Source organism: Barbus barbus, assembly GCF_936440315.1.
Source record: "Barbus barbus genome assembly, chromosome: 8".
Lineage (NCBI taxonomy): Eukaryota > Metazoa > Chordata > Actinopteri > Cypriniformes > Cyprinidae > Barbus > Barbus barbus.
In genome coordinates, this window is record NC_136736.1 from 23,909,227 (window position 1) to 23,922,385 (window position 13,159).

At 35.2% G+C, this 13,159-nt stretch overlaps 1 protein-coding gene across 1 annotated transcript; it reads left to right on the forward strand.

Annotated features, from left to right (window-relative positions):
• The first annotated feature begins 2,296 nt into the window (after window positions 1-2,296).
• On the forward strand, window positions 2,297-10,605 carry LOC306873370 (Krueppel-like factor 3). The gene is made up of 6 exons (XM_079422620.1): window positions 2,297-2,357; window positions 3,471-3,872; window positions 6,922-7,054; window positions 7,883-8,024; window positions 9,542-9,690; window positions 10,279-10,605. The coding sequence occupies exons 1-6, from the start codon at window positions 2,355-2,357 to the stop codon at window positions 10,458-10,460; spliced, it is 1,011 nt and encodes a 336-aa protein (XP_079278746.1). The 5' UTR covers window positions 2,297-2,354; the 3' UTR covers window positions 10,461-10,605.
• The last annotated feature ends 2,554 nt before the right edge of the window (window positions 10,606-13,159 follow it).

Below are 13,159 nucleotides of genomic sequence, written 5' to 3' on the forward strand. Positions count from 1 at the left end.
ATTTTCATCATAATATTAAATAGGGTTCAGCTCATGCAGTTTTCTAAATATGAGGTTAGTTCAACCAATAATAAAAATTCTCACCCTTTCGTTTTTGTTTTCCGCAGAACGCAAAATATGATCCATCCATCTATTTTTCAAAACGCTTGTCTTATGTGGGTGTCCTATATGGTTGCAGGTGTGGAATTCTGAATGAAATATGAAAGAAATATGATGCATTTTTGTCCCTTTTGTAGCTCGGTAGCACAGTATTCACTTTCACTCTATGGAAAAGAACAGCCTGTACATTCTGCTAAACTTTTTGTGCTTTTTGTGCTTAATGGAAGAAAGAAAGTCATACAGGCTTAACGTGACTGAATAAATGATGGTAGATCTTTCATTATTGGCTAAACTATTCATTTAAAACTCTACAGACATTAAGTCAGAGTCTAGTTACAAAACCTTGCACTCAAACTGAGGTCTTTAATGGTGTTTAACTCATCTGTTGTGACTTGTCTTGTGTTTTGGTGTGTCTCTTTATTGGTATGGAATTGTATACTGTTGGTTTCAGGTTTGGATGAGTATGTCTGTGTTTGTGTGTACACTTCAGTATGTTGTTTTGTTAACCCACAGTGGACCTAGTATAGATTGTTCTGTCTGTGCGTGTGTGTGTGTGTGTGTGTGTGTGTGTGTGTGTGTTAACAGCACCACCCTGGGTTAATGATTGTAAAAAGAGACTTTACATTCACCTCTCTCTTTCTCTCTTTCTTTCTCTGTCTCTCAGACTTTGGACTGTAAAAGTGCTCACATATCATTGAGTCTCATGGCTCACTGGTGAAGTGTCCCGCATGCCATTCCTGCTTTGAGTCCATGCACTCCACCAATTCCAATGAAAATAAAGTCCTTGGTCATTTTTACTTTAACTTGCCTTTTGGAAATAAAAATTGATCAGCACCTATAGCACCTGTAGTACTGTACCTATAGACTGTAGCACCTGCATCTTTCTGTCAGGCTTTGTGGGCTCAAACAAAACACAGACAGATCAAACAGCAAAACATATTTGTCTCTTTTGTGTTCGTAAGACCATATGATCATATCTAAGATATCTGATGAGCTGGTACTGCTGTAGACCTTTCATCTTTTGCTTTAAGCTTCCTTTGTGCATTGTAGACATGTTAGCTGTGTTATTCTTCTACTATTGACACTTTTTGAGCTTAAAACTCTCTTAGAATACACTTCTCACACTCTTACTAGTTTAATTTCTATTCTTACAATATCAAACAATACGGGCATGTAAATATTTCTGTCACATCTAAAATGATGAATTGTTGGTTTAATAGCATTCTGTGGTGGATATTTACTTGTTGACTTGTTTGAATTTTCTTTGTTAATGTCATGCTTTGAATACATGAACTTCGCATTGTGGTTGAAATTATGATCTGACAGTGATAAGTTGTGTAAAATGATTTATTTTATTTGACTCATTTGAAAAATTGGTATATTTTCACAAAATAAAATTGTGTTTAGTCAGAATATTATAGTTTACAATGCTTTATATTGTTTAGGCCTATATAACATGAAAATTGCATTTATTTATAAACGCTAACATTCAAAAGTTTCAAGAAATCAGTCATTTTATTCACATTTAATTGAGCACAAGTGACAGTAAATATATCTATTATCTCATAAAAATGGTAAATATATTCAAATGTTTATTTTTTTATATTTTATTTTAAATTGACATAATATTCCAAAATATTATTTTACTGTAATTTTGATTAAATAAAGACAGCCTTGGTGAGCATAAGAGATTTCTTTCAAAAACTTTATTTAAATAAATAAATAAATGAAAGAAAGAAGAAATACATTTTACATTTTTAATGTTACCGTCACTTAACATTTAACACAAAGGAGGAAAGTTATCAGTTAGGTAATACAAAAAAACAGAAAAACAACTGAGACAAAAAGCCCATGTTGAAGAAACACACTAAGATCAGGGAATGAATCATTATCAACGGTTGAAATTGTAGCATTTAGTTGTAGTACTATAATGTGGCCTTTCTGTTTCCCAAGATCACTGGGTAAGTGGGTCAGGTGGAAAAACTGTCTAATAGTGTTGCAATCTTATGGACACTCACAAACAGCGTTCATCGCCCTGGGCATTCTAACTTCCCCTGTAATTTAAGTGAATAGTGTTTCAGCACCTCTCGCATGATTCTCTGCTTCTGTGTGCTTGGAATGAAGAATGACTTCCTGATGGCTCACGACATGTCTCTAATGTGGAACTTTTCTGTTACTAACTGATATACTACTGTTTTTTCTCTGTATTTTCCAGAATTCCAGCGGTGACAGCCAATGACCCAATAAAGCCAGACATGGTGAGTACAGTTTTAGGGTAAATATTCTTAAATAAATTGGTTGTAAAGAAAAGGTTGGTATGTTGGAAGGTTTTTGCAGAGATCCCTTCTACACAGGATCAAAGTTTTATAAGAAAATATTTGTTTCAAAATTGTGTTTAATTCTATATGTTCTTCGAAATTATGTGTTAAATATAGCCTACTAACAGTGACATTTTTTTTACATCATATTTTTTAGTGTACAGACATTAGTCAGGGTAGTACCATATTGAATTTTTGACAGGAATGAAAACGAGGCTGTGTGGAATAGTAAAGATCTTTCATTGGATTGTACTGTTGTATAACAACATATCGATTGTTCAGCGGATGAAATGCCTTTCTGAAAAAAAAAAACCTCGTAGTAGACACGATCTAGGACCTTTATAATGTGCGTGACATTGAAACCCTCAAAAGCCTTGTTAAATTCAATATAGCGTGTAACCTTATTAAAGCCTTTTAGCCAAAATATGTTGTTTTGGACTAATCTGAAAGGTTCCTCCACCTTCCTGATACTTGTCTAGTTCTTTGCATCCGGTTTATGTGATTTTAAAGAAAACAATGCTTCACTTTCCGTTTCCAATAACAAACCTGCCTTACCAACTAACACACAATGAGCCGCCTGGCACATGGCCATCTGAGCACCCTGGTCTTATTGGGACATAGGTTTGTTTGTTTAAGTGCAGTATCCATGTGCAATCCTTCAATTCTTTATAATAACACAAGACACATTTATAGAGACTAATATGGATATTTTTGAATCGCATGAGTATATTATTAGGCTCTTACAAAATGTATCTCTAAAATTCATCTCGTAGGCCTACTTGCTCTTTTTTTCTCCCTTCCTCTAGCTGCAGATGGACATGCATTCCTTTCTTATTAGGTTAGGAGTTTATATGGGGTGGGATGTCGAATTTGGCTCATACTCAGTCGTTCAAAGTTAGTCTTTTTGTCGGTTTATAGTCCCCAGACTCAACTGCTGCTCAGCGCAGCTGCTTTATATGAGTGCTTGTGTAATTATGCACATGTGAATGTGTAAATTTGCTAGCAAGTTCACAGCGTGTTTAACATCTCTCTCTCTCTTTCTCTCTCTCTCAGTCACTGACTTACTCCGCTTACCTGATTAAACCTGCACCTGAGGCATATGGAGTCGGATTTTCACCTTCCATGGTCCCTACTTTCACAGCTCACCCATACTCTCCTCCCTACCACCATGCACACTACTCCTACATGAGCCCCCCTCACACATACCCTCTGTCCCAGGATGTCCATCACTCCCAGAACGAACCTGTCGATTTATCCGTCAGCAAAAGATCCTCATCCTCATCCTCATCTCTGTCATCGTCATCTCCCAGAGCCACTCCACCATCCCCTTATGAGAGCTCCAGTCTGGTATCATGTCCTCGCCCCGGCTCCGGCTCAGGTTCTGTAACAGGAAGCACTTCCAGGTCATCTCAGACAAGGCAGCTGACCCCACCACTGGGTCTTCCTATTCCTCCGGTAAGAATAGTGGTGATGCCTTACAGAAAATATGCTGTGGTGATACTATGGTACTGAATGATTACCATTTTCCCATTCAATGGTGTTTAAATGGTAATCCAGTGTACATCAGCAGAAAACATGGTATTTATACATTTCTACTCTTATTAGTTAGGTCACATACTGTATGACCCTTTTTATGGACAGTGGCTTCAGTACACGTCTTTTATTATAAGCTTATTTTTAAATTTGGATTTAAATAGTTTTTATTTAGTGCTGTCAAACGATTAATCGTGATTAATCACATCCAAAATATCTATTTTTTTACATAATATATGTGTGTGTACTGTGTACATTTATTATGTATATATAAATACACACACGAATGTATATATTTAAGAAAAATGTTATATTTATATGTAATATAAATTATATAAATATATGTTTAAATGCGTGTAAATATTTTCAAAATATACACTGTGTGTTTATTTCTATATACATAATAAATATACAAAGTACACACATATTACATAAACATTTTTATTTATTTTTGATGCGATTAATCACAATTAATCATTTGACAGCACTAATAAATACACACCTATACAGTATATATTTAGAAAATATTTACATGTATATATTCATATTATTTACATTATATATAAATATTTAAAATATAAAAAAATATATTTTTTAAATGTATACATACATGTGTGTGTATTTATATACAGTGGTGTGAAAAACTGTTGGTCCTGATTTTTTTATATGTTTGTCACACTTTAATGTTTCAGATCATCAAACAAATTTAAATATTAATCAAAGATAACACAAGTAAACACAACATGCAGTTTTTAAATGAAGGGTTTTTTATTATGAAGGGAAAACAAAATCCAAACCCACATGGCCCTGAGTGAGAAAGTGCTTGCCCCCTAAACCTAATAACTGGTTGGGCCACCCTTAGCAGCAACAACTGCAATCAAGCGTTTGCGATAACTTGCAATGAGTCTGTTACAGCGCTGTGGAGGCCCACTCATCTTGGCAGAATTGTTGTAAACCTTAAAAATTTGCCTTTTTAAGGTCATGCCACAGCATCTCAATAGGATTCAGGTCAGGACTTTGACTAGGCCACTCCAAAGTCTTCATTTTGTTTTTCTTCAGCCATTCAGAGGTGGATTTGCTGGTGTGTTTTGGATCATTGTCCTGCTGTAGAACCCAAGTTCGCTTCAGCTTGAGGTCACGGACAGATGGCCGGACATTGTCCTTCAGGATTTTTGGTAGACAGCTGAATTCATGGTTCCATTTATCACAGCAAGTCTTCCAGGTCCTGAAGCAGCAAAACAGCCCCAGACCATCACACTACCACCATATTTTACTGTTGGTATGATGTTCTTTTTCTGAAATGCTGTGTTACTTTTACACCAGATGTAATGGGACACACACCTTCCAAAAAGTTCAACTTTAGTCTCGTCAGTCCACAGAGTATTTTCCCAAAAGTCTTGGGGATCATCAAGATGTTTTCTGGCAAAACTGAGATGAGTCTTTATGTTCTTTTTGCTCAGCAGCGGTTTTCATCTTGGAACTCTGCCATGCAGGCCATTTTTGCCCAGTCTCTTTCTTATGGTGGAGTCATGAACACGGACCTTAACTGAGGCAAGTGAGGCCTGCAGTTCTTTAGATGTTGTTGTGGGGTCTTTTGTGACCTCTTGGATGAGTCATCGCTGCGCTCTTGGGGTAATTTTGGTCGGCCGGCCACTCCTGGGAAGGTTCACCACTGTTCCATGTTTTCACCATTTGTGGATAATGGCTCTCACTGTGGTTCGCTGGAGTCCCAAAGCTTTAGAAATGGCTTTATAACCTTTTCCAGACTGATAGATCTCAATTACTTTCTTTCTCATTTGTTCCTGAATTTCTTTGGATCTCAACATGATGTGTAGCTTTTGAGGATCTTTTGGTCTACTTCACTTTGTCAGGCAGGTCCTATTTAAGTGATTTCTTGATTGCGAACAGGTGTGGCAGTAATCAGGCCTGGGTGTGGCTAGAGAAACTGAACTCAGGTGTGATAAACCACAGTTATGTTTTAACAGGATCATGTGGGTTTGGATTTAGTTTTCCCTTCATTAAAAAAAAAACCCTTTATTTAAAAACTGCATGTTGTGTTTACTTGTGTTATCTTTGATTAATATTTAAATTTGTTTGATGATCTGAAACATTAAAGTGTGACAAACATGCAAAAAAATAACAAATCAGGAAGGGGGCCAACACTTTTTCACACCACTGTATACATAATAAATATACACAGTGCACACACATATATTATGTAAACAAAAACTTTTGTTTTGGATGCGATTAATCGCGATTAATCATTTGACAGCACTAATTTTATTGTTATTTTTTTATAAAATATTTTAATGCTTTACTGCTTATTAATACTTGAAAAACATTTGTTCATCAAATAATAGTTTTGTAGTGTGACTAACATGCAGACACAAGCATAAAATATTGTTTGGGCTTGTAAGATTTTTTTAATGTTTTTAAGTTTTACTGTACTTACTGTATGCTCACCAAGACTGCAAATATTTAATCAAAAATACAGTAAAACACAGTAATATTATGAAATATTATTACAATTGAATTTTTTTGTATTGTATATATTTTAAGTGTAATTTATTCCTATGATGGCAAAGTAGTTGTCAGTGTCACTTGATCCTTCAGAAATCCTTTTAATATGCTGATTTGGTGCTCAAGAAACATTTCTTATTATTATGAATGTTAAAAACAGTTGTGTTGCTTAATATTAGCTGTGATACATTTTTTCATAATTCTTTGGTGAATAGAAACTTCAAAATAACAGCATTTATTTGAAACAGAAATGTTGTAATGTTAAAGGCTTTACTGTCACTTTTGATTAATTTAATGCATCCTTGCTAAATAAAAGTATATCACACAAAAAATAACCTTTGAACAATAGACTATATCATAGAAATAATTCCTGTGATATCTTATCTAAAACTTAGAGACCAATTGACATTTCTTGTGTCATAATCCATCTGTGTTTGTTTTTCTGATGCAGGTTTTGACACCTATTGTACCAGTGCTTTCTATGCTGCAGTCGTTACCTGTGCTCTACACTCCCCCCCTACACCTGTCTCCCACCATCATGATATCACCCGTCACACCTGAGGATCCTGCTAACCACAAACAGTGTAAGCATGTTTGATAGTTGCTTGATAGATGTTCAACACGCATTCACGACAGTGCCATACATGCATAGTGGTACTGTTGTGAACGCACATAGAAGACTGACACGGAATAGAAGAAATTGTTGAATAAAGTCATTATTTTTGTTTTCTTTGTGCAGAAAAAGTATTCTCATAGCTTCATAAAATTAAGGGTGAACCACTGATGTCATGAGGACTATTTTATGTCCTTGCTACCTTTCCCGGCTTTGAACTTGGTGGTTCCAAGGGGTGGTGATGGCGCAGTGGATAAGACACATGCCTTTGGTGTGAGAGACCCGGGTTCGAATTGAGGTTTAGACCCGGGTAACCCGGGTTCTTGTAGGTTTAGAATGACATGTGTAATGTCACGAGTAATTAATGACTGAATTTGAATTTTTGGGTGAACTATCCCTTTAAGAATGAGTTAGTAATGACGTGCATCTTGAAGTAAAATCATAACAATGATGCTCTTGCAAATCATTATCTAAAATATTAATTAGCATGCACTAAAATTGCCATCCTTATGCAGAAATATGCATGAATTCAGATGATAGAACTCGATTAGCTAATCCTGAGTTCATGTTGAAGTAAGCATTAATTTAGGTATTGGTACATGATTATTAATGCACCTTTATTGTAAAGTGTTACCCACACATGCACATTATTCACATTTGCACATTAAGCAAACAACACATTGCCGAACACATGCTTTCACTCTCTACCGATGAGAAGATGGGTGACCGTTGTAATAATATAGCCTTACATATTTTTTTTGAGTGGTTGATTGATTTGTCTCCTTTCTCTTGTCTTCAGTCCCTAAAATGAAGTCAGAGTATCCCCTAGACAACCATGAGCTCCTCAAGCCAATCAAATCTGAACCCCACCCTGACCACGCTCAGGATTCCCACAGCCAGGAAATAACCTCACCCATCATTACTGTCCCACTGAGTTATGAGTGAGTACTGAGCCCTCAAACACACACATTATGCTCAATTTGTTCTTCATTATATCACCATTTATTTTATTTTGCATGATCACAGCTAACACTTGTGCATGCACGTTCATAACAAAAAAGTCTTACAAATAAGAACAAGTTGGTTAAATGAGATAAGATTGTGTATGTGTATGTGCATGCGACTGTGTGTTTCTTTGTGAGACAGGTCAGAGCTTGTCATGGGTTGTGTCGCATGTTTTTACATACTTTTTTTTCACTGTTCATCTGTTTGTAAAAACATCCTACTGGGTTCCACACAGAAACCTGTAATTAGGCACAGTAACCAATGCTACTCATACTGTACACTATCTATCTATCTATCTATCTATCTATCTATCTATCTATCTATCTATCTATCTATCTATCTATCTATCTATCTATCTATCTATCTATCTATCTATCTATCTATCTATCTATCTATCTATCTATCTATCTATCTATCTATCTATCATTTAAAGTACATTTGGTCTACAGTTCTCTTTCAATCACAAGTATGTGTGTGTGTGTGTGTGTGTGTGTGGTGTAAAACATATATTTCTGTATCTGATGTCTCTTGCTGCGTGTCTGATAAAATCCCCCAGCATGCATTTCAGAGACAGCGTGTCTCCAAGTATTTTCAAACCCTCATGGGGTAGAACGCTTCAGCTCATACGAGTGCATGGTTCAGAGTTTAGACATCTTGTTTTATGCATGTTTTTTTAGTGCACTTTAACAGTGGATGTGTATGTGTGATGTTTTCCAGTGAGTTGAGTGTCATCGGTTATGGACATACTGTGTGACTAAAAGGAAAAAAGTACTTTTTTCAGAGAAAGGAGCAGTTTTTATGAGGACAGGAGGAGAAAGCGTTTGATTTAGAAAGGAAGGGAGGAGGAAAGTAGAATGATCATTTTATATTGGGTGCGGTGCCAAAAAACAGCTACTTTTAGGAACAAAGGTTAGAAAGTGGGAGAATAAGACTGGAAATATGTAGCTGAAATAGACAGGGAGGGTAAGGTATATGGAAAGGTTTAATGGCCTGTTCCTGTTTAGTAAATGCATGGGAGTTTTTTTCAACTGGTTTATTGTCTGCAAGTCTGAAATCGTAAGCCACTTAGAAAGTGCCAGCCTTTACTCAACAAGCTGCACAGTTAGATGTATTATTCATGTCCGTAGCACAAATGGTGCGGAACGAGTTGCCCAATTTAGTTCCTTGGGGTTAAGGCCTAAGTGTGAGCAGTAATAAGGATTTTTCCTTTAGCTAACAAGCACTGCTGATAAAAATCATAAATGAAGCATGGGACAGCAGCAAAAAAAGTGTTCTGACATTACACAAAATCTAATGTGGAGCTAAGGTCATAAATACTTACAAAACTCAGATAACTTACAACGAAACAGTACCATTCATGCTATGCTTTGAGGTAGATTGTATGCAATGGTTCTGACCCCTGGTGGTTAAATCAAGAGGTGCAATTTAAACACTCATTTTTTGTCTTTAACAGAGGAAACGCACACTCGGTGATTGTACGTCGAAAGGTAGAGTCTCCAGATCCATCGAAGAAGCGTCGAATTCATCACTGTGACTTCAATGGCTGCAATAAAGTCTATACCAAAAGCTCCCACCTTAAAGCTCATAGACGCACGCATACAGGTAAATAGGCTATACATGCAAAGACTTTTGTTAATACACACAATTAATTGACAATTTTTTTTCATCTTTTTTTTTGTTTTTTGGGAAAACGTGTTTTTGAAAAAAAAAAAGTATTTTATGCTACATTTATTTGATCAAAAATATTGTTAAACAGTTATTATTACTTTATTCCTGTGATGGCAAAGCTGAATTTTCAGCAGCCATTACTCCAGTATTCAGTTTTACATGATCCTTCAGAAATCATTGTAATATGCTGATTTGCTGTTCAATAAAGATTTTTTATTATCAATGATTATTTTTTTGTGGAAACTGTGATACACTATCATTTAAAAGTTTGGAGGATTTATTTATTTGTCCTTGTTCAGCAGAACATATTAAATGAATCAAATATGACATTAAACACATTTATAATGTTACAAAGGATTTCTAAATGCTAAATGATTTCTGAATATTTCATATGTTTTTATCATCAAATACTTTTTAACCCATATAAAGATGAAAATGCTCATTTACTCTTACTCTGATACTGTTCATGCGGATGAATAAATACTCTTCTAAATGCTCTTATCTCTTTGTGTGACCATTTAGGAGAAAAGCCATATAAGTGCATGTGGGAAGGCTGTACGTGGAAGTTTGCCCGCTCCGATGAGCTGACCCGTCACTTTCGGAAGCACACGGGTGTAAAGCCGTTCCAGTGCCCTGACTGTGATCGCACCTTCTCTCGCTCTGATCACCTCTCCCTGCACAAGAAGCGCCACTTGCTGGTGTGAGTTCAATACTGCAAGACATGAATGGAGCAGAAATTGCACCTTTGATTAAGCCGTTGCTCAACGGGAGCTTCATCTTCAGTGACGCCAAGGGCCATTTTATGTTTCCCGTCCCCTTCCAGTTCAGGAAGCGTTGCGTATTAGAAGAAAGGAGTGGAGTTGATGGATCTTACGATGGCTAGCTCATACTTCATGAAAAGAATTAGTATCCAAGTGGATTTTGTCACCATTACTATGGATATGGAGTAGTGCTGTGGATATGACCCTTATATAGACTAAATTGAATGCCAAGTCTTTTTCTTGATACCAAGCTCTCTCCCTCTCTCTCTTATCTTTCTATCCACGTCTCTCTCATTGTTTTGCCCTCTGCAGGTCAAAGGGCCCATTGTGCCAGTTACAGCACTACACAAACAAGCAGAATACATTTACAGAATGTCAGTAGCCAGTCACACACATATACACAAACACAACTTGGACAGTTTCACACATTTAATGTTGTTTTAAGATGCAGCTCGGGTCAAACCTGCACAATGTGAATTTATTTTTCTCTTTTTGTATATTATTTGGAAAAATGAATGTGTATACGCAGATCCTATATATGTATTTAGCATGTTTCGGTGTAAGGACCAAAGCTAATTTGTTTTACACCCTCATGTATTTTCTGAGATTATTTGATTACACCAAGAATGATAACTATAAAGATAACTAGATAACAATAACTATAATAGTGTCCACACCAATGCACAATAATGTTCTGTTTATTATAAGCACGCATTGCAGTCATCTGCCACTTTAAATGCTCAAGATCAAAATCTTTAAAGAAGAATGGATTCTGTTTTCAACGATTGTAGATTTCATAAGCTGAAACAAACTGTTGTGAAAGTGATTCCAACAATATTGTTCCTCTGTAGCGTTATTGTTATTTTTGTGGACTCTGTTCTTTTACATTTAGAACTATATCTTTATCGTTATAGTTGTCGTCCTATAGGTGTAAACTTTGACTCTTAAGAGTTAAGTTTTGACAAAAAGTTTTTGGTTCCAAAAGTAGCTTTCGAGCACCTGACCTGTTATTAATCTAGTAAAACATTGGCATGTTTTATTAATTGTAATCATGAATTAATACTGTAGTTTATTACTGTAAGTACTATGTACTGTGTAAGTTCTTGCAACTATGCACAAGCACAATTTACGATTTAGTAATGAAATAATAGTAATGATTTCACCCTACATAAATACATTTTTAAAATACAGGTAGAAAGTAAGTGTGAGAGGTCAAAACGGTGTCTTAAATGTTAATAGGCTGGTCTGAAAATTGAACACTTGATCATCCGGCGCATACATGTTAGTTGCAAGGACTTATAGAAAGCTTAATTTTGCTTAATCTCACCATTATTCATATTTGAATAATTTGTGTAATCATGAATATTCATATAATCCTGAATATTTTGTTGTCGTGTTTTATTTTGTCAAATCCAGTGTCCGAGGCTCAAAAGGATAAAATATTATAGGGGTGTTTAGGTGGAGAAATGTGATAAAGGTGAACCATTCAATAAGGGGCATTATTTTATTAGAGTGAGTTCATCTAGGTTATGGGTAACATTGTCTGCTAACACTTTGTTTGTGAGATATTTGTTATGTAATTATGGATATATGCAGGGACGAGTGTACTCTTGTTTTTCTGTTTGTAGGTTTTGCTAATCATTTTTTGTGAACAAATGTTTGTAAAGGGCAATGTGTAAATGGAAACAGTGCACTTTAAAATAGATTTGAAATGGCAAATATCTGTAAATGGGAGTCCGTGAATAGCTTTAAGCTTTGGGCTGTATCTCCGTATTTTTCTCTTTCTTAAAGTGGTTCAACAGTTTGTAACAGACCAGTTTCTGTTTTTCTCTTCTCAACTGAAGGGCAATTTTGAAGAATATTTTGAAGGAGGAAAAGAACAAGGGGGAGCTTACATAAGAAAGGAAAAAGTCCTTAATGAAACAATTGAGATGAGTCAAAGAAAGAAAAAGGATGGTTTGTTGATCTGATGTATAAACCACAGCAAAGCTGTACTACACATCACAGAAATGATTTAATCAGACAGGATAATGGAAATATATATATATATATATATATATATATATATATATATATATATATATATATATATATATATATATATATATAATTAAATGGAATTAATGAACGGGCAATTTATAGAAAGCATGATTATGATATATTTTTAATCCAAAACAAATATATGTTTTTATAAAGATGTGAATCTTTAGGTTTTTCTAAATTACTTATATTTTCACAGTTCAAAGGGAATTTATTATGCTGTGTCATTATATCAAACTGTGAATTTAATACAAATTGTTCAGACACTTTTTGTATTATATAGATTTAAATATATATCATTCAATAAACTTTTTATGGTGAATATTTTGTATAAATGTGTTGTCATTGTGTTTGATTTTTAATTTAGCATAATTGCTTGACAAATTTAGATGTTCTGTGGTCAGCTGCATAAAAGGTTTAGACTAGATAAGACTCATTAGGCTTAACATAGTAACTAAGTTTATGCAACTGGCCCCAGGACTTCCACAGTCATTTATAAAGTTAATATTATATTTCTGACCTGTTGCATTAATCAAAACCTAGGGCTCGTCCGGTTTCACACCCTAAGCGAGATTCATACCCCTAGACCAGCGAGCCTGTAG

Excerpts from the sequence above, each read along its gene's own strand:
- LOC306873370 (XM_079422620.1), top strand. Across the intron at positions 3,873-6,921 it reads TGGGTCTTCCTATTCCTCCG|GTTTTGACACCTATTGTACC; the intron begins GTAAGAATAGTG and ends TTTCTGATGCAG. Across the intron at positions 9,691-10,278 it reads TCATAGACGCACGCATACAG|GAGAAAAGCCATATAAGTGC; the intron begins GTAAATAGGCTA and ends GTGACCATTTAG.